Genomic DNA, 21,202 nt, shown 5'->3' with positions numbered 1-21,202 from the left:
TCTAACCTTTTTCATGAAGAGGCAGGATTTATATTTTTAATAAATAAAAATATATTTATTCAATAAATAAAATAAAAATGGTCATTTTGTACATGATTGTCATTCTTCCACCTTGTTCTATTGTTTTAACTTGGACTAGTCAGTTTCCTTCCTTCTGTATCTACTACAGTGCTGTGTATCCTGTGAACTCTCAGTAAGTCAGTCAAACTGATATCCATCAGTCCTCAAGTCAAGATCCTTCCTCCAACGAAGCTTGGTCTGAATATGTCAACACCACTTGCTACCATACATGACTTAACATTACCCAACCACTTCCATAGGAATTTGGGGATTGTAATGTGTATCCTGGCCCTTATTTGGCTTATTGAGTTTTTTAAAAGATGATGGTGTTGGGTCTAAAATAATAATCTGTCTCCTCTAAAGTTGAGAAAACCATACATAAACACTAACAGAAGAGGTGGCCACCAAGGTTTGAGGAATGAAAATCCCTGAGGCCCCCAAAATTTCTTCTTCAAAGACTTCTAATTTCCATCATTAGAGATTATTATTGGATTATACTGCAAACACCCTTTAGGAGAGGAACAACTAATTACATTATTAATACTTACAGTAAATTAACTTACCATCCTTAGGAAGCCAACAATCTCAGAAGGCCTAAGGAATGGTGAATATTTCAAAGGGGAGAAAGGCGAAGGGACAAGTCCAGATCCTAGAAAGCTACCTGAAGAGGAGAGGTCACGGTAGGATATACGTGAAAGTGTCATGAAGACGGAATATAGGGGAAGAGTAGAATCACAGGTGGGGATAAGGAAATGGGGAAGGAAGAGGAAGGACATTCACTTTGTCTTCCTTAAAGCTTAGCGCTGAGAGTTTGCAAAAGACAGAAGTTTCAGTAAATCCAAGTAGAACTACAAGAATGGAGGATTCCATGTAATCATTTGCTTTTGAATAGCACTCATATAATTATTAAAATATTAATTTATAATTACACATTAATCTTCTTAGATACTTACGTATTTGAGAAAACACGAGAAGTGAAAATATTCTGGCCTCTGACACGAGACTGAGGTCCTATTTATCAGAAAATGAAAATTATAATTAGTTTGTATCCTTCCCCAGCAACTTGTAAAATGGTAATTAATATCCTCTAGTAGGTCTTTATTCTCTGTTGTCATTGTCTTGTTTAAAAAAGCCTCCAGAGACGCCACAACAAAGTCCAAATTCCTTACCAAGGCATAAAATATACCATATGATCTGATGTTCTTACCTACCTCTCTAGTGTCTTCTCTGGGTAGTCTTCCATATGTATTCTATGGTCCAGAGACCATACAATTTCCTAAGTGTATCATGTTTTCCATGCCTCTGGGCCCTTGTTTTTGCCATTTCCTTTGTCGGGAGCACTCTATGCCTTCTTTTAACTTCTCATCTTTTAGGTCTCATTCCACGTGTGTTAACTCCTCTAGAAAGCCTTCCTTAAAACTTGCCTAGGTAAATAAATATCCTTCTCTAGTGCTTCTAAAGCATTCTAAACATTTCTATTATAAAATTCATTATGCTATATTGTAATTAAATGTTTAGTCTTCTGTCTCCTTGACTATGATATAAATTTACCACTATATCCTCAGCACTTAATTACTATAGGAAATATTAAATAACATTTATTTTTGAATACATTATTTAATTAAGCTGTTTCCTCAATACTTATTCATTGATTTGTCTGCCGTTAATCTCTTCCCACTCAAATATCGTCTAGCTTGCTTTGTGTGTAATCTAGCAAGATTCCATTACTGGATTTTAGTCAACACTTTGGATACAGATGACGCAGGAACATATATGCAGAACATCTCTACAGGCATACTGGATTGGTGTATATGAATTATGCAAATACGTAAAAGAATAAAAACTTTAGACAAAACGAATGCCCTGGTTACAGAAAGTAGTATTAGTAATTAGAGTCAGTTCAAAATGAAGTTCAAATGGCAACTCCTGTTTCTCCCAAAAAATGAGTAACGAATAGGTACCAATGATGTGTATAGAAACTCCTACTTAAATTCTATGAAACTTAAGTAGTCTGGGTTAGAGTATATGTTCTTATTCATTATGCTATACTGCCTTTGAAAGATCTGATCTGTATAGATAGGACATATGATAACTTTATGCCAATAAATTTGAAAATTTAGATGAACAGAATAAATTTAGCATTATTGAAATTGAGCAATGCATGAAGTAAGCGAGAATTTCAACACAGAGAGAGAAAATACTAAAAAGTACTAAACAGAAATCATAGAGCTGAAGAATTAGTTGTATTTCATTAGAGCATCAATAAATAAAAAATGAAATTTTAAAAGATATTCTTTAAAGTATAATAAAAAATCATATTCCTAGGAATAAATCTATTGAAAACTATTCAAGATACACAACACTATAAATATTGTTGAGAGAAATTAAAGGAAATTTAAATATCATGTCCTTGGATTGGAAGACATAATACTTTAAAGATGTCAATTCTCCTGAAATTGATCTCTAGATTAATGGCATTCCAATCCCAGTAAGAATTTATTTATTTTTTGCTTGAGGATCATTCACCCAGAGCTAACATCTGTGCCAGTCTTCCTCTATTTTGTATGTGAATTGCTGCCACAGCATGGCTGCCAAAAAATGGTACAGATCCACGCCCAGGAACTGAACCCAAGCCTCCAAAGTGGAGCATGCTGAACTCAACCATTAATCCATGGAGCTGGACCCCCAGTAAGGATTTTTTGGCATTCAACAAGCTCATTTTAAAATTTATATGGAAAGCCAAGACACTCTACTTGCTCTACTGGATATTAAGATTTATTAAAAGACTTTTGTAATTAAGACAGTGGAGTACTGGCTTAATAATAAGATGATGAGGAAGTGCACAAACATACACAAATGGATATACAAACTAAACCATAATATCAGATTTCAAGAAAATAATAGTACTTGGGGAGGAGAGAGAAAATATTGATTGGGAGTTGGTATAATGAGGGCTTCTGTAAGATTTCCAATGTTAGATTTCTTGATCTATGTAGTGGTTTCAGGGGTGTTTTCCTTTGTGATAATTCATTTAGCTGTATGTTATTTTGTGGTTTTTTTCTGACTGTATGTTTTACTTGCATTTTAAACATATACAAAAGTATACTATGACAAGCATGGTTTATTTCTGAAATGGAAAGATAATACATGATGGAATCTATTGATATAATCCTTATAAATTAAAGGAGAAAAAATCATATGATTATATCAATAGGTGCTGGAAAAGGCTTTACATAAAATTCATAATTTCATTACATAAAATTAAATTCATAATTTCAATAAATGTTAGTTGAAAGAATGAATTAACAGATTGCATGATTTACTCAGTAGCTCTTGCTGATATCTACCTGATTCACAGAGGTAGCTTGGTCTCCTGTTTGGTCTTTCATTCCAATCAGCATTAATCTCCTTCTATATAATTAAAACAACAAAACAAACACTCTGAAGGGACTTTTTTCCCCCAGCAGTTGAACATCAACTATTATTTATATACTCAAAATACAGAAATTTAAGATTTTGAGAACTTCTCTTATATGTCAATTTGTAAGAAAGGCACATATTTTGTGATGTTTATATTACATCTATTATTTACAGAATTCAAAAATTCATATTGTATCATAGGAGTTACACAAGATCACCCACACATTTGGTGATTTGCTAAGACTCACAAGACTCAGAATATAACTGTACTCACATTTAAGATTTACCACAGTAAAAGGATATATACACTATAGGATAAGTAAGGGGAAAAGATACAGGCTGAATCTGGAAAAATCCATGCACAGTCTTCCTTATGCTCTCTCTGTCCTGTAAGAAGACACACTGGTGCATGCTCTTTTTTCCAACAACAAAAAAATGCATTAACATGTGTGCCAGGTTTCTGCCTAGGGAAATCCATTAGAAACTCAGCACTCAAGATTTTCACTGAAGGCTGGTCATGAAGACACACTCTCTCGGTGCATACTAAAATTCCAGCCTCTCGAAAGGAAATCAGATGTTTAGCAAAAATCATATTGTTTGCAAAGTCTAGGTAGAGTATACCACCCATTCAGTTAGGGAAATGTCCATATGAGTTAGGGAATGTTAGAAAAGGCAACTTCTCAAACACTAGCAAAATGCCAACCTGTCAAGCAGGCCCTTCTAAAGGCAGCAGTCTTGAGCCTGTTATATTAACTTTCTTCTGTACAATAATATTCACTAGTATCCTAAAATTAAGTATCTGTGGAGTGCACTAATTAGTAAGGACGTTAATCAACTCAATGGGACAGAAGAATAGGTGTGTTTTTTAACAAAACTAACAGTAGGAGAAAAGTTTAAGTAGAGCAGGAATGCAGAGAACAGGTTCTTTGAATACACAGGGATGTGGCTCTCTAGACTTGTCCAAGAACTCAACCTGCTCAGGGAGGTAAATCCAGTGCAACAAACTTCTTTTTTCCCCAGGTCAGGGAGCTGAATACAGGCCACCAGGAATACATTTTCTGACAATGGTAGGCTGTGTACAACATGTTGGAAACAGGATGGAATACTTATCATAATAAAATGCTCATGCTATTTCTTATAATAGATCAGATACTTGTGGACATTTGATACTCATTTGAGATCTATATGGATGGCAAATTTAATAATACATACATTACCCAAAAAAGGTCAATAATAAAATTTAGACACTGTTTTTAAAGGAGTTTTTTGTTTTGTTTTTTAGTAAAATACAAAAGTCTTTGAAATCTGCTGGGCAATATGAGGACCTTAAATGTCAAAGTTGTTAAATTTCTTTTTCTGACTCTTAGCATACTTAATATGGATATTGACAAAGTAGAACACTGAACTGTAAAATGTTTACTTATAATAAAACAACTACAGAGAAGCATATTATGGTAAACATTAATTTTAGGAGTTATGCATAATGTAGTCTATCAATTATTATGCATTAGAGAACATGGAAAATGATGCCACTTCCACTCTAATCAAGTAGAATTCATTTGGAAAGAATTCAGTAAATTCCCAGTTTATTTAAATCTCTTTTAAACCATGTCAACTGTTTATTACAGTTGAACCAGTTAACACTGTGCTACTAATGGAATGAAAGATGTGCTTTTGACTCCTATGATAACAAGTTGGCAACCCACAGAGAAAAAAATCTATGTCACATCCAGAAGCCATACCCTGAATCTTTGCTAGTAACTTTCCAATGGCTGCCTCTGAACAATTCATCAGTACTAGTCAAAGCCCAATCAAAGAAGCACAATTTGATACTCCCTCTGAAGGGGGCAGACGTACTATGAACTATCATGTTGTAGCCTATATTTAGGAAAACTGTCTTAGGCTTATTAAAATTTTATTATGGTATGATTAATTTCAGGGGATAAAGCTATTCAGTATGGTCACTTTATGAATGAAATTTTTTTACACAGATTATGATCATACGATTCATTCTGTATGCATTAGGGACAAAAGAAATAGTATATACCTCATCTTTTGGAGGATCCAAATAAGATTGGGAAGGTCTGTGAAAATTTCTTGTGGGCGAAGTTTGAGCTGAAATAATTGAATCTCGAGCTGAGATGTACATAGCTCCTAGAGAAAGAAAGATACTTTTAAATGTGAGAAGATAATATTGCTGGAACAAGGGTGAATGTTAACGAATAGATTGATCCAGTGTTCCTCTGCTGAGTTGCCACAATCACTGGGTTACCACGATCAAGGATTTAAAGGAAGCATCTCCAAGAATAACATGACCTTTTCTGATGTTCACTGCCTACAAATTTCCAGTGGTTCACCATTGCCCTTAGGGACAAGTCTGTGACCCTTAATCTCTGATCCTAACTTATTTAATATTATGCCAGATTAATCCCTGTAACTAACCACAGACCACTGCCAGAATTAACTGTGTGCATTTCATTCACTCCACAACAAAAAACCCTCATGACTTGAACAGGGGAATAACCAAAGCTATTGTTTTAGGAAGACTGCTTTCACACAAAATGTATCATGGACTGAAAAGAGGAAAAAGAAGGGGCTGGCCCAGTGATATGGTGGTTACGTTCACATGCTCTGCTTTGGGAGCCCAGAGTTCGCAGGTTTGGATCCCAGCCGCAGACCTAGCAGAGCTTGTCAAACCACGCAGTGGTGGCATCCCAAATGAAATAGAGGAAGATTGGCCCAGATGTTAGCTCAATGACAATCTTCCTCAAGCAAAAAAAAAAAAAGAAAAGAAAAAAAAAATGAGGAAGCTTGGCAACAGATGTTAGCTCAGGGCCAATCTTAAAAAAGAGGAAAAAAGAGATTGGAGGAACGTTACTAAAATAGTCAAGGATGGAGGAAACAAGGGCAGGAGCTGTGAGAATGGAAAAGAAGAGAGGGCAAGATAAATTAAGGAGGTAGATTAGAAAGAAAGTGGCAACTTTGGGATGCAAAATAGGAGAAAGAAGAAGAGTCAAAGATAACTCAGGTTTTACACCTGGGTAAAAACAGAAGGATCGGGAAGATGATGAATTTGATTTTGTATTGAATTTAAGGTGGTCACTGGCCACTGGATGGGGGTGTCTAGTATTTTTTGTGTGTATATGTAAGATGTGCATGGAAGTATTTTTATTGACCTCCAGAAATCTAACAAGGCACAGAAAACCTTAGCTAATGTATATTCCACTCAAGGTTAAGATGGGAAATAGGACATATTGTTTGTGGGAAATTGATGGCAGTGGAGTATGGGGACCTTCCTGGGGACAGTTCTCTGTACTGTAACATACTGAACCACAGTATGTAAGTAACTTGCTCTACCTATGACTATAAACAGCCACAGCAGGGAAACTAACTTTTCTACACTTTGCAGATTTCAAAAGCCATACTCGTCAATCAACCACTCAACTATAGGGGCTAATTATAATATCTATGTTCACAAACAGTTTTATACCATGCTTTATTTTCCAAACTAACCATGTTTTCTACAATCAGGTAAAACAAATAACTTGAAAAACTATATTATTATAACAATTATGTACTTAACAAATAACAGAACAATTAAGATTATTTTTCATTTTCTTACCTCTATCATCAAGACTTGACTTTTTAGTTACCACTCCATCTTTCTATACGGTACAATGTTAAAGAGAAAAATAGTCATTAGTAACTGTACCTCTGAAAGAGATTTTGCCTTCTATCAATCAACCAAATTAATGCAGACTTTTTTCCCCTTTATACCCTCTCTCTCACATGAAAATTGTCTCAGGGACAATACGTATTACCAACCTCCTAAGATACCTTCCACAGAGGTCTCAGATTTAACTAGTTCAAAACTGAGTTCAATATGTGGCAATGTACAAAGTTGTTTCTCTTCTAGTATTCCATATTTTGCATAAAGGCATGGTAATCAATTCAACGATTAGTTTTAAAAAGTTTAAAGTCATTCAATTTGTTTCAGGTAAATATAACCCAACCCATTCTAATCCAATCTAATGCTTGAGGAACACACTGCTTAGACTCAAAATAAAATTTTTCATCCCAAGCTCTCATTTTATTGTAATAGCATTTTTCTGTGTCTGTCCCACTAGACAATGATTCCTCAAGAGGAGTGATTATGTCTTATTCATCTTTGTATCCTGTGTGACCCAGCTTCCTCATTTTCCCTTCCTTCTGGCTTAGCACAGGGCTTGGCCACCAGTAGATGCTCAATAGATACTAGCTATTATTATCATTATAATTGCTAAATGTTTGTTTGGATTAGTTTCCGCTAAATTACATAGTAAATTTAGCACAAAGGTAACTCAACACTTTCAGAGAAAGGAATCAGGTCTCCTGAATAGACCCTAACGTCCCTAACCAATCAGTACCATTCTAGTGGAGGAGATAAGTCACAGAAGTGAAAGTTATCCAGATAAATTAATAATCACCAAACAAAAGTCTGAGACATACTTTCATACCTTTTGTTCAGTACCATTATCTTGTACATATGGCTGACAAAAATTTGAAGCTGAAATTTTGACCACATTCTTTGAATTACTTAGGGATCCATAAATGGCATTTGCTGCAGGTTCTAAAAGTAAATGAAAGAGCAACACTATAGTTATTTTGTTTTTGACAACTTATTGAACTATAATTGAAGTACAATAAACTACTTATTTAAATTGAATGGTTTTATCAATTTAAAAATATATCTACATCTGTGAAACCATCACTGTAATCAAAATATGATTTGCAATACCCCTAAGTTTTCTCATCTACCTTTGTAATCTATCCATTTCTCTCCTCCCAACCCCTGTCAACACTGCTCTGCATCTCTCACACAAGATTAGTTTGAATTTCCCAGAATTTTATGTAAATGGAATAACTGCATATGTACTCTTTTTTTGCCTGGCTTCTTTCATTCAATATAATGTTGTGACATATTTTAATAATTTGTTCCTTTTTATTTCTGAGAAGTATTCCACTGTATGGATATGTCACAATTTTTTTATCCACTCACCTGTTGAGTTGTTTCGTTTTGGCCTCTTACAAAGAAACATTTATAAACTTTCATGCAAAAGTCTTTGTGTGGACATATTTCTTACTTTCCGTTGGGTTAAGTTCCTAGTAGTGGAATGACAAGGTCATATGGTAGGTATATGTTTAAGTTTTGAGAGATGCGAACTGTTTTCCAAAGTGGTTGTACCATTTTACATACCATTCAGCACTACATCAGAGTTTCAGTTCTTCCACATCCTTGTCAACACTTAGTAAGCAGAAGAAAGTAAACAGTAAAGATCAAGTGAAAATCAAATGGATAGAAAAACAAGAGAGGAAATAATGAAACTAATATGCAACTCTTGGAGAAGTTCAATAGAAGTGATAAGACAGACTGATCAGGAAAAAGAGAAGACACAAATTTCTAGCATCAGGAAAATTAGAGATAACAGCACAACAGAGTCTACACATAATACTAAAAATAATAATAAAGGAATATTATAAAAAATATGTGGCAATAAATTTAAAATCTAATACACAAGGGACAAATTCCTTGAAAAACACAAACCACCAAATCTCCTTCATAAATAAACAGATAACATGAAGAAACTGATATCTATTAAGAAAACTGAATATGTAGTTGAAAACATTTCCACAAGGAAAACTGCAGTCTCAAATGACTTCACTTCTGAATTACACTAAATATCTAAGCAAGAAATTACACTAATTCTACACAAACTCTTCCAGAAAATTGAAGAGGAGTGAACTCCTCTCCCAACTCATCCTGATCCCAGGATCACTCTGATACCAAAATCATTACAAAATGTTACAAGAAAAGAAAACCTCAGTCAATATCCCCCATGGAAAAAGATGCATAAATTATAAATAAAATAAATCGAATCTAACAATATATAATAAAGATAATGCATAGTAATCAGGTGAGGTTTATCCCAAGAATGCAGAGTTGGTTTAACAATCAAAATAAGTCAAAATAATTCATTAAATTAAGAAAAAACAGGAGAAAATTTAGATGATTATCTCAAAGATGCAGGAGGGAATGTGCTAAAAGTCAACATCCATCCATGATAAAACCTCTTGGTAAATTAGGAATATGACAGTATGTCCTTCCTCTGATAAAAGCTGCCTTCAAGTTTCTAAAGCTAATATTCTAACTTATATTAATCACTTTCCCTTAAGTTTTGGAACAAGCTTAGGATGTACACAATCACCATTTTGTTCAACACTGTCTGGGAGGTTCTAGCCAGCAAGAAAAAGAAATGAAAAGTGAAGCCAAATAAAATCTCAGCAGACTATGTTGTAGAAATTGGAAAGCTAATTCTAAAATTTCTATGGAAATGCAAAGGCCCTAGAATAATCAAGTCAACCCAGAAAAACAACAAATGTTGAAGAATTAAAACTTCCAAATTTCAAGACATTATAAAGCTACAGTAATTAAGAGAATACTGTATTCAGATAGGGACAGACACATAGATCAAAAAACAAGAGAATGTCCAGAAATAGGTCCATCTATACATGATAACTTTATCTTTTCAAAGATGCCAATGAAACTCAATGGTGTTGAAGCAATTGAAATGTGTACAAGATAGGCTTAGATAATCGTGTCTTCCAAAATAGCAAGGAAACTATCAATAACTGCTAGGGTTACATCACAAAGAACTCATGAGTTATCATGAAGGGGTTACCACTGGCCAGAACTGTCATAATTTCAGCATTAATAAACACAATAACAGCAATGTATTGAAACACATCAAATTTATTGAAGTCCGTGAATCCATAATGACACAAAACAAAAGTAATTGCTCACTGTTGGAGGATGCTATTGAAACAATTTATGACTTCGAAAATTGATAAATGATGGTAAAATGTTGAGCATGAGTCTGCTTTTCCTAAGTATCCTGTACCACAACGTAACCAAGTGTAGTTGAGGGGAAGTTTCTTTTTATAGAAGTATTCTACCTAATCTATGAAGAAGGAATGATAGAATTAAAATATTCCAGTTTGGCAACCCCAATTAATTTATGGATCTAGGCCTTGAACATAAATGACTGCTAACATCACAAAGAGAAAGACAACAAGATATTATATACCTCCTGATGGAAAGACACATCACCACCTAGGAATCAGTCTTGCTAAAGAAATTGAAACTAAAAGTGTTTAGATCTAACTAATACTTTACAGGAAATGCAGAAAAAAATGACATACATAATTACACTATATAGATGCAATCAGCAAAAGCCCAGTCTGTTAGGAACTCTACAGGACAAGCAACTGTTTCTCCAACAAATAAACTATAATTCAAAAAATCAGGAGAGGAGGCAGAGGGATACATGGAAGAAGAACCTATAGATTAAAAGAGACTTAAAAGATATAAACTGTTGCAACGTATGTCAGTGTAGATTCAAACTAACATGAAAATATTTTTGTGACATTTTTGAGATTATTGGAAAGTTGAATAGTGATTAAATATTTGACTACATTAAGGAATTATTAATTTGTGCAATGTGATAATGGTATTGTTATGCATTAAAAATAATCCTTTTAATACATATTGATAGATGAAATCATATTATGTGTGGGATGTGCTTTAAAACAATATGGCAGCAGGGAGAGGTTGAGGGTATAGACAAAACAAAATTGGCCATGAGATATTGTTGAAGTTGAAGGATAGGCACAAAGGATTCTGCAGGGTTTTTTTTATGTTTGAGAAAACCTATAAAAGTCATTAACAAAGCTGTGGAAATATTTTCCACAAATAAGACAAAAGATTAATGTCTTTGCCACATCGAAGAGAACTCATATGAATGGACCTCAAATAAAAAGTAACAAAATGTATAAACCATGAAGAAAAAAATGTAAAATTGTATTACCTTGAATTAAGAACTTCTGTACATCAAAAGATAAAAAGAGAGAATAGAAACAAATCACAAATTGGAAGAAGATATTTGCTATGCCATACACGTGTATATAATAGATGAGTGTCTACTCTGACTAAAAAATCTTTCAAATCCATAAGAAAAAAGAAAAACAACCCTACTAGGAAAATGTACAAAAGATTTGAAAAGATAATTTCTCAGAAGAGGAAACATTACCCAGAAATCCCAAATCTAGGCCCATAATCCCTAGATAATATCCTGTCCATGATTGCCAGGAGATATATATATATACAAGAATGTTCAGTGCAATATTGTTGAAATAAATACAGCAGAAAAACTGATGTATAAATTGTGATATATTCGCACATTGGGATAGGATCAGTAATGAAATGAAGTAAAATGCCAGGTAACAGATAGATGAAAGTTTTGAAACATAATGCTGAGTGTAAAAAGCAAAGCACATAAGACTAGATACAGTATCATATCAATTACATTAAAATAACTTAATAATGGTATATATATATGTATATGTCTATATGTGGTTTAAAGATACACATTCATGTAGTAAATATGTTTTAAAAATAATGGTTATGATAATCAACGGGTTTGGGTACTAGTTCCCTTTGTGAGGGAAGGAGGTCTGCTTAAGGGAAATTTGGCAAAAGATATAAACTTAAAAGTTTAAAGAAACTCAGTGAACACTAAAGGAAGAGAAAAATGACAAAAACAAATCCACACCAAGACATATCATAATCAAATTTCTAAAACATATCCCCCTCCCAAAATCTTAACAACCAGAGAAAAATGTCACATTACTTACAGAGGGTCAGCAATTCGAATATTTCAGATATCTCATCAGAACCATGGAGAACACAATGAAGTGGAACAACAGTTTTAAAGTTCTGGGGGAAAAAACTGTCAACTTACAAGTCTCTATCAAGTGAAAATGGTATCATTCAGGAACAAAGGTAAAATAAAGGCATCCTTAGATAAAGGAAACTATAATAACTCAGTACCAGAAAATCTGTTCTAAAAGAGATACTAAGGGAGATTCCTTAGACTGAAGAAAAATGATACCAGAAGGAAACCTGGGACAGCAGGAACTAAAGGGTAACCAAAATGGTAACTATATGAGTAAATATAATAGACTATGCTTCCCCTATTAAGTTACTTAAAATAAAACTCATTACATTGCCTGAGTGGATGTTTGACGTATGTAGATGTAATACACAAGACAATTACAACAAAGGGGAGGGGAATAAGGAGACACATATAGTGGCAAAGTTCCCACATCCACTTAAAGAGGTAAAACATTTATTCATAGTTGATTGTGAAACAATCACTAAGTAAAAAAAAACAGCCATGGACAATTGGAAACCAAATTTCCAAAAAAATGAAGTTCTTATGTATCAATATAACACAACATATACAAGATCTCTATGCTGAAAACTACAAAACACTTATGAAAGAAAGCAAGGCCCATCTAACCTAATAGAGAAGATGTCATATTTATGGATTGGAAGACCCTGTGTATGGTAAAGATTTCTTTTTTCCTTAAATTAATCTATAGATTGATTTAATGTACTTCATTCAAAAATCCCAGCATATTTTTGTAGACAAGCTAATTATAAAATTTATATGGAAGAGACAAATGAATTAAGGTAGCCATAAAAATTCTGAAGAAAAATAAAGTTGGTAGAATCATACTACCTGATTTTAAGACAATAAAAAGCTACAATAATCAAGACAGTGCAGTACTGGCAAAGGGATAAACATATAGATAAATCAATGGAACAGAAAATGAAAAGGCAAGTCACAGACCAAGATAAAAGATTTGCAAATCACATCTCTGAAAAAGACTACTATTCAGAATATATAGACAAGTCCATGAAACTCAACAGTAAGAAAACTACCCAATTAAAAATTGAGCAAAAGTCTAGGGGTCAGCCCCAGTGGCCTAGTAGCTCAGTTTGGTATGCTCTGCTTCCACAGCCCCGGTTTGGTTCCTGGGCGTGGACCTACACCACTCATCTGTCAGTGGCCATGCTGTGGCAACAGCTCACATACAAAAAGAGGAAGATTGGCAACAGATGTTAACTCAGAGCAAATCTGCCTTAGCAAACAAAACAAAAAAAGAGCAAAAGTCTTCAACAGATACTCCACTAAGCAGGATTTAAAAAAGGCAAACAGCATATGAAAAGATCTTCATCATCATTAGCCATCAGGGAAATTCAAATGAAAACCATGGTGAGATACCACTACATCTATCAGAATGACTAAAACAAAAATTACTGATAATACCAATGGTTGCAAGGATGTATAGCAAATGGATCTCTCATGCACTACAGATAGGAATGCAAAATGTTACAGCCACTCTGGGAAACACTTGGGCATTTTTTAATAAACTTAAACATACACTTAACCATATGACCCAACAATCCCTTGTTCGCATAAAAAGCTGAATGTGAATACATCTAATCTTTCTATTCATAATCACCAGAACCTGGAAACAACCCAAATTTGCTTCAACTGGTGAATGCATAAACAAACTCTGGTGCATACATACAATGGGATACTACTCAGCAATGAAAAAGAGTAAATTACTGCTACATGCAATAACTTGAATGAATTTTTAAGGCATTATGCTGGATTATCAAAAGGTCAAATACCATATAATTCCATTTATAAGACATTCTCCAAAGGAAAAAGAACTATAGTGATGGAGAACACATTAGTGGTTACCTGCTGTTATTAGTGGTTACCTGCTGTTATTAGTGGGAGGGAGGAAGTTGTGACTACAAAAGGAAATTTCTGGAATCTTGGAACTGTTCTTATGCGATTGTGGTAGAGGTCATACAAATCTATACATGCGTTAAAATTCATGCAATTGTAAAAAAAATCCATTTTGCTTTAGGGTAATTTAAAAACCAAAATAAATGCCTCAGGATCTTTTTTTGAGAATGAATAATAGAAACACAAGATCAGAAGCTGGACAATAGGGAATTCAGAGCTCTGAACTCTGCTTGGAGAGTTGCCCGCTACAAAATGTGAGGCAAACTGCCCATAAGAGTGTAAAGGCTGTGACACTGTACAAAGCTCATACTCAGGGTTCAATGATGAAATGGAAACTAAGAAGGTTTAATTACGGTGAATGGGAAAGACGGGCAGTTCTAATAATACATAGCAACTTGTCACTACTGTATATTCCTAAAATTGACAAAAAAGAATGACTCACATGCCACTCTCTTAGAGTAGAGAGTAGATATAGACAGATCCCACCCCCAGATATGTTATCAATATAGTTTCATCTTTTGATGGAATATGTCTCCCACCTGTGCTTAATTAAATTTATAGGTTTGATCCCTGGACAATTGTCACAGATAGACTGGTAGCCTGGTGAGGCTGAAAACAATATTTTTTGTCCACCATCCTTTCCTCTAACACCACTGAGATTTTTTGACAACAGTAAGACCAGGCTGGGCTGCATTAAACACTAGTTTTAGAAAATCACTCTGCATGAGATAACTACTTTAGAGACTGAGAATTTAGTTTTTATTGTCTACATTTAATAGATGTGGGGCTGGTGTTGTCATAATTGTGTGTATTGTAATAACTCTTTGGTGTGTTATAAAAAATCTTTGGACTTTAAAAATGGGACCCATAAAGCTTAGAGTTGAATTAACTCAACCTGAGTGGTCCTGAGAGTGGACGACAGCCTCGGTTAAGGCAACTCTGTCTCTCCCCAGGGTTCTGGGTCTTGATGAAACTAATCAAATTACATACTCAGGGAGGAAAGATTTTGGACTTTTTTCCTTTGGATTTTAATTGATAGGACAAAGGGTTTCACTTTCACACTTTAATTTTTCCCTGGAAATTTAATAGTGGGAAGAAATTTATATTGTTTGGTTTTGAATAGTCTTATACTATTGATAGTGTATTATTTGGAGGAGTCTTTTGCTGTCATTTGAGTTCTTGGTCTACGCTAGTGAGCTCCAACAGATAACAGGTTAAGTAACATAGTGTGAGATAAACAATAAAGAAACTGATATTTCAATAGGGTTCACAGTAGCTCTGGCGTTAATGTACTTAATTGCTGACCCACTTTAGAGTTTTCTAAAGTCATTTTGAACCTTATAAAAATTATTTTGGAATTAGTTAGGTTTCATGTAATGTTCTTCTAACAGCAATAGACCCTTCATTTAATTTTTCTAAAATGATGATATACTGTTAAGTTCAAAACACTAAATCAGTAACTAGAGATCAAATTCTGAAAGCAATAGAGGTTGTATCATTGTTGTACATGTATCACTCTAAATCAGTCATCTGATAACAGAGAACAGGGGATTTATCTGCATTTAAGCAAAAAAAGCCTTCCAAACTCAGTCTTTCCCCAAATTACTATTTAGTATTTCTTATGACAATATTCAATTACCGTATCCTCCTTTATTTGCTTTCTGATCACTAACAGAGTAAACTAACTTTACATCTTCAGAAAACTTCTTTTTCTTCTTTGGAGAAGAAGCTAAAAGAAATATAAGAAAACACTTTTTTTAAGGTATCCTTTTTTTGTGAGGAAGATTGGCCCTGAGCTAAGATTTGTTGCCAATCTTCCTTTTTTTTCCTTTCCCCAGATCCCCAGTACATAGCTGTATATGCCAGTCGTAGGTCTTTCTAGTTCCTCGATGTGGGATGCCACCACAGCATGGCTTGATGAGCCGCAGTGTATAGGTCTGCACCCAGGATCTGAACTGGCGAACCCCAGGCCACTGAAGCCAAGTGTGCGAACTTAGCCACTATGCCACTGGGTTGGCCCCAGAAAACATTTATTTTTAATAATGGTGATGAAAGAATTACTCAGGATAGTCTCCCACTGGAGCAGATTCACCTAATATTCCCTTCATCTCTCATGCTCTCTCTCCCTCTGGACGCTGTCTACTTGGTGGAAGATGACAACATTACTATAGAGGTATAATTCAATTTCAATTATGAAATAGATATTCTTCTGTCATTTTGATAATATAAATTAAATTCACTTATATCTTACTTCTTCAAAAGAGGGGATCGGAGGAAAAACATGTTTAAAATGTCTACTTGGGGGCTGGCCCCATTGCCGAGTGGTTAAAGTTCTGGGTGCTCTGCTTTGGCGGCCCGGGTTTTGTGGGTTTGAATCCCAGGCACAGACCTACTCCACTCAACAGTTACGCAGTGGAGGCATACAAAAAATAGAGTAAGACTGGCACAGATGTTAGCTCAGGGCTAGTCTTCCTCACCAAAAAAAAATAATAATAAATAAAATAAAATGTCTACTTGAAATTTATTTCTTATTCAATGAGAAGGTTAACAGCTGGAAATATAGGGATGCATGTAGTTACTAAAGTGATTTCTTTTCTGAAGCATGAGATTGCTCTCATTATCTTAATGAATTGAATAGATCGAATTAGTCCATTCAGCAAACATATATTTAGTGTATGTGTGCCTGTGTGTGTGTACCCACACGCATATGTACAGTACTAGATGCTCTGTGGGACACCAAGGTGAGAGTTACAACATTATGGGTGAGTAAGACAGTGTGAAGTACGTAATAAGTGTATTAAGAATGATACAAGCACTACAGGGACTCAAAGAAGAGGGATCTTCAAATCAGAGTTATTAAAAAAGACATTACAGAGTGTCATTTACAGTGGAGCTTAAAGAATTGTAGGATTTGGATAGAGGGACAGTGAGCACGTCATCCAGGCTGAGGAAATTGGATAAAGAGGCAAAGAAGAACAAAAGGTAATTTGTGTTTTAGGAAGGGTCAGTAGTCTCATTTGATCGGACGATGAAATAAATTGCTTACTATGAGCTAGAACTTTTGGGCTCTTTATGGGAATTACTTAGGAGTATTCTCTTTGTTTTCATATGATGGAAGTGTGGCTCAAAGAGGTTAAGTGCTTTGTCCGAGCTAAGTGCATGCCGAGACAAGGGTAAAGCAGGATGTGGACTGCAGCAGTTTTGCCCCAGAGCCTATGCCCGTCACCCCTAGACCACAGCTTCTTTCTTCCAGGAGGTAGTGTGAAATAAAGTTAAAAAGTCAGGTTTGGGTTGGACTCTAGGTGGTGATGAATAGTTGCCTAAGAAGTCTGAGCTTCAGTTAAGAGGTACTGGGGATCTTTAAGTTTTGGGGCCAGGAGAAGAAACCAGGAGAACAGAGTTTTAAATGTAATTACATAGCAGTGTAAAAAAATGGATTTTGAGGTAGGTAAAAATAAGAGCCTATGGAGACTAGTTAGCAATCTGCCAGAGTGACACAGGGAGGTTCTCACCTAGAAATGGGCTTGATGGGATGGAGATGGGACTAACGGGATGCTACGATGATAACTGCGTGGAAAAGGATCATGCTCTTTCCTGATACTACAGTACCACAACTAATTAACACAATTCTCCTTTTTTGCATTCTGCCATGAAATTTTAACTAATGTCATTCATTAATTTAATAAATTCTACTATAGTCTTATGTTATAAATAAAAGGAAGCTGGTAGAGATTGAGCATAGCAAAGTCATGACTTGAAGTTCCTCCTTTATACTTTCTTCATTTCCTTCTTTTGCTCCTTCCTTTCTTCCTTTATTTCCTTCCTCCCTTCCTTCATCCCTTTATGTTTTCCTGGTACTGTCTATTCTTTCTGGCTGGCAACGTAGTAGAACATCAAGTTGATCTGTAATAACAATTATCTTACACACAAGTTTTTAAAGTTTTAGTGCCAAAAAATACATCATTTTAAGTATAGGGAAGTTGGTTAGAACTGCAGTATAAGTAAGCTTGTCTACCGAACCACTTGGTAAGATAAGTTTGTCTTAATTTTTACATATACGTCTACTTGTCAACTTGAATTTTAATAGGGAAATGCTTAGAACTGTGCCGGGTATAAAGCAGATAGCAAGTGTAAACAGAGTTTTACAAAAAGATTTTTGCATAAATACATCGATAAGTACTTTCTACATAGCTACATCATCTTTGAATGTTCTCACGTTCACAATATGTTCCATCTTGTCCTCTGTAATCAAATGTATTTTTTCTCCTCTCATCTCTTTTAAAGCCATTTTCTTGCATTTTCTGTAAGTGATAAGCCATTTTTTTCTCAAGAAGGGCTTGTTTCTAGAATTAAAGAAAATATATTGGTTAATACCAACTTGCTATTAGAAATGCAAAACAGATATTTAAAATGTGACAGCATAGAGTCATGTGCTGCATGATGACATTTCAGTCAACAACAGACCGTATATACAGTGGTGGTCCCTAAGATTAGTGCCATATAGCCTAGGTGTGTAGTAGGCTATACCATCTAGGTTTGTGTAGGTACACTCTATGATATTCGCACAACAACAAAATCGCCAACAATACGTTTCTCAGAATGTATCCCTCTTGTTAAGCGACGCATGACTATATTGAAAATGAATAGTCATTCCTGTTTTGTGACTTGCAGGGTTATGCTGAGTACAAATTTGGGAGGGTAGTAAGGGGTAAATTTCCATCTGTGATAAAACATGAAGAATATATTTAACACAGATGAAATTTACCTCACCGCACACCTTCAGGGAACTAGTCTAGTTTCAGATCAGATAGGGTCTTTTAATCCATAGCTATCTTGGTAAGTATAGGCAATTTCTAAATCATCTTCAGTTGGAGGATTCCTGAATGATTTAACCAAAAGTCATTCAGGCCTACCATAAGGAAACATAAGGCAGTACCTGAAATGTGACATCCCTTTTTGAATCTCTGGGCTAATATTTCCCTGGATGTGCAGTGGAGACAACTGCACAGAAAAAGAACCACAGACATCCTCAGAGGGCTCCTTAGAGTATTCACCAAGAGAATGGATCAGTACATGTGTGTGAGGAAACCACCCAAGCACACAGAAAGGACCATTCTGAAGGAATAGCAAGAACAGTGCTTGGCACCTACCCATCACGCTTATTCTCACCAGCCACTCTGGAAAAATTTCCTAAGTCACACGGCATTGGGTAGAGTACAAAAATAAGTCTTGCCTCAGTAGTGGAGAATAACTACTCCCAGATTAAGCATGGCTCTGGCCCTGTCTAATAAATCTTGAAAAGCAAGACATAACAATTGAACTATTTCCAAATAAATTATGTATATCTAAGAAAAAAAGCCAGAGAATCTTTATAAGAATACGAAAATATCCAGTATCCAAAAAGTAAAATTCACATTATCTGGCATCCAATCAAAGGATACCAAGCATATAAAGAAGCAGGGAAATATGACACATAAAATGAGTAAATTAAGAAAATTGATCGTTAAGTGACACAAATGTTAAAATTCCAGATATGAACATTAAAACAGATAACATAACTGCATTCCATACATTTACACAGTAAAGAAGAGACATAGAAGATATAAAAAGGACCAAAATCAGTTTTTTTTTAATGTGTGAGATGAGCAATACAATGGATGCATTAATAGCATAGTAGACACTGCAGAAGAAGAGATTAATGAATCTCTATTCAGGAACAGAAACCATTTAAAAAGGAAAAACTTAGAGAAAAAAATTGCAAAATGAAAAGAGTATCAGAGAGATGTGTGACAACATCAAACAGCCTAATACGTCTGTAGTGAGGAGAGAGGGTATAAAAGAAATATTTGATAATAACGTATTCCATCACTGCTTCTGTTCTACATTATACTGAAGGTTCCAGTCAATGAAATCAGACAAGTAAAAAAGGAAAAGAAATAAAAAGGCATCCACATTTGAAGGAAAGAAATAAAACTACCCTTATTCAGACTACTTTTATACAGACAACATGATCACTTATGTAGAGTATCAATTGGCATCTAGAAAAGCAATACTAGAACTAATAAGCGATTTTAACAATGCAAGGTACAAGATGAATATAAAAAACTGCTTTTCTATATACTAACATCATATAATCAAAATTTGAAATAAAAAATACAAATTATAATAGCATAAAACCTATGAAATGCCCAGGTATGACTCTATCAAGAGATGCGTAATACCTGTATACTGCAAAAGTACATAACATTGATAAGAAAAATTAAAGAAACCTAAATAAAGGAAGCGATATATTTGATTCATGAGTTGGAAAACTCAGTACAGTCAGGTACCACATAACGATGTTTCAGTCAATGACAGATGGCATAGACAACAGTGGTCCCATAAGATTAATACCATACAGCCTACGTATGTAGTAGGCTATACCATCTAGGTTTGTGTAAGTACACTCTATGAAGTTCACCCAATGATGAAACGCCTAAGGACACATTTCTCAGCACCCCATAATTAAGCAATGTATGACTGTATTATCAAGAGATCAATTGTGCCCAAACTGACCTATAGAGTCAAAACAATTCCAATCAAAATCTCAGCAAGATTTCTTGGAAAAATTGATGAGCTGATTCTAAGATATACATGAAAACGTAAAGGGCTTCGATTAGCCAAAACAACTTCAAAATAGAAGAACAAAGTTGGAAGCCCAGCACTACTGACTTAAGAAATTATTAGGATAGGTTCAAGATGGTGGTGTAGGAAGATTCTGAACTCATCTTCTCCCACGGACACAACAAATATACAGCTACATATGGAATAAATCCCTCTGAGAAAAATCTGAGAATTAACTGAACACCTGGTCTGCAACAACGAATAAAAGGGCCACAGTGAGACAGGTAGGAGAGGCAGAGACATGCTTTCGCCAAAGACCCCACACCTAACGTGGTAACCCACAATTGGGAGGGAGCTCAAAAAAACAAACTCCATTTAGAACTTCCCTCTTAGAACTGCTTTTGCTGCATCCCAAA

The 21,202-nt window shown here is 34.9% G+C and overlaps 1 protein-coding gene across 2 annotated transcripts in view; it reads right to left on the bottom strand.

The window, feature by feature from the left end:
* FSIP2 (fibrous sheath interacting protein 2) overlaps window positions 1-21,202 on the bottom strand; it is an 86,425-nt gene that overhangs the window by 47,558 nt on the left and 17,665 nt on the right. The window contains exons 8-14 of one of the 2 annotated variants that reach the window (XM_070581637.1): window positions 18,400-18,526; window positions 15,823-15,912; window positions 7,977-8,089; window positions 7,103-7,145; window positions 5,528-5,634; window positions 3,408-3,471; window positions 1,014-1,071 (exon numbers count right to left, since the gene is read on the bottom strand). In XM_070581637.1, the coding sequence (XP_070437738.1) occupies window positions 1,014-1,071; window positions 3,408-3,471; window positions 5,528-5,634; window positions 7,103-7,145; window positions 7,977-8,089; window positions 15,823-15,912; window positions 18,400-18,526 (602 nt within the window). The remainder of the gene's footprint in view (window positions 1-1,013; window positions 1,072-3,407; window positions 3,472-5,527; window positions 5,635-7,102; window positions 7,146-7,976; window positions 8,090-15,822; window positions 15,913-18,399; window positions 18,527-21,202) is intronic. The other variant, XM_070581638.1, reaches the window with a different exon arrangement.

This window comes from Equus przewalskii, chromosome 17 (genome assembly GCF_037783145.1).
Source record: "Equus przewalskii isolate Varuska chromosome 17, EquPr2, whole genome shotgun sequence".
In the NCBI taxonomy this organism is placed as follows: Eukaryota; Metazoa; Chordata; class Mammalia; order Perissodactyla; family Equidae; genus Equus; species Equus przewalskii.
The sequence above is the reverse complement of the archived record's forward strand: the minus strand, read 5'-3'. Positions and strand labels throughout refer to the sequence as shown.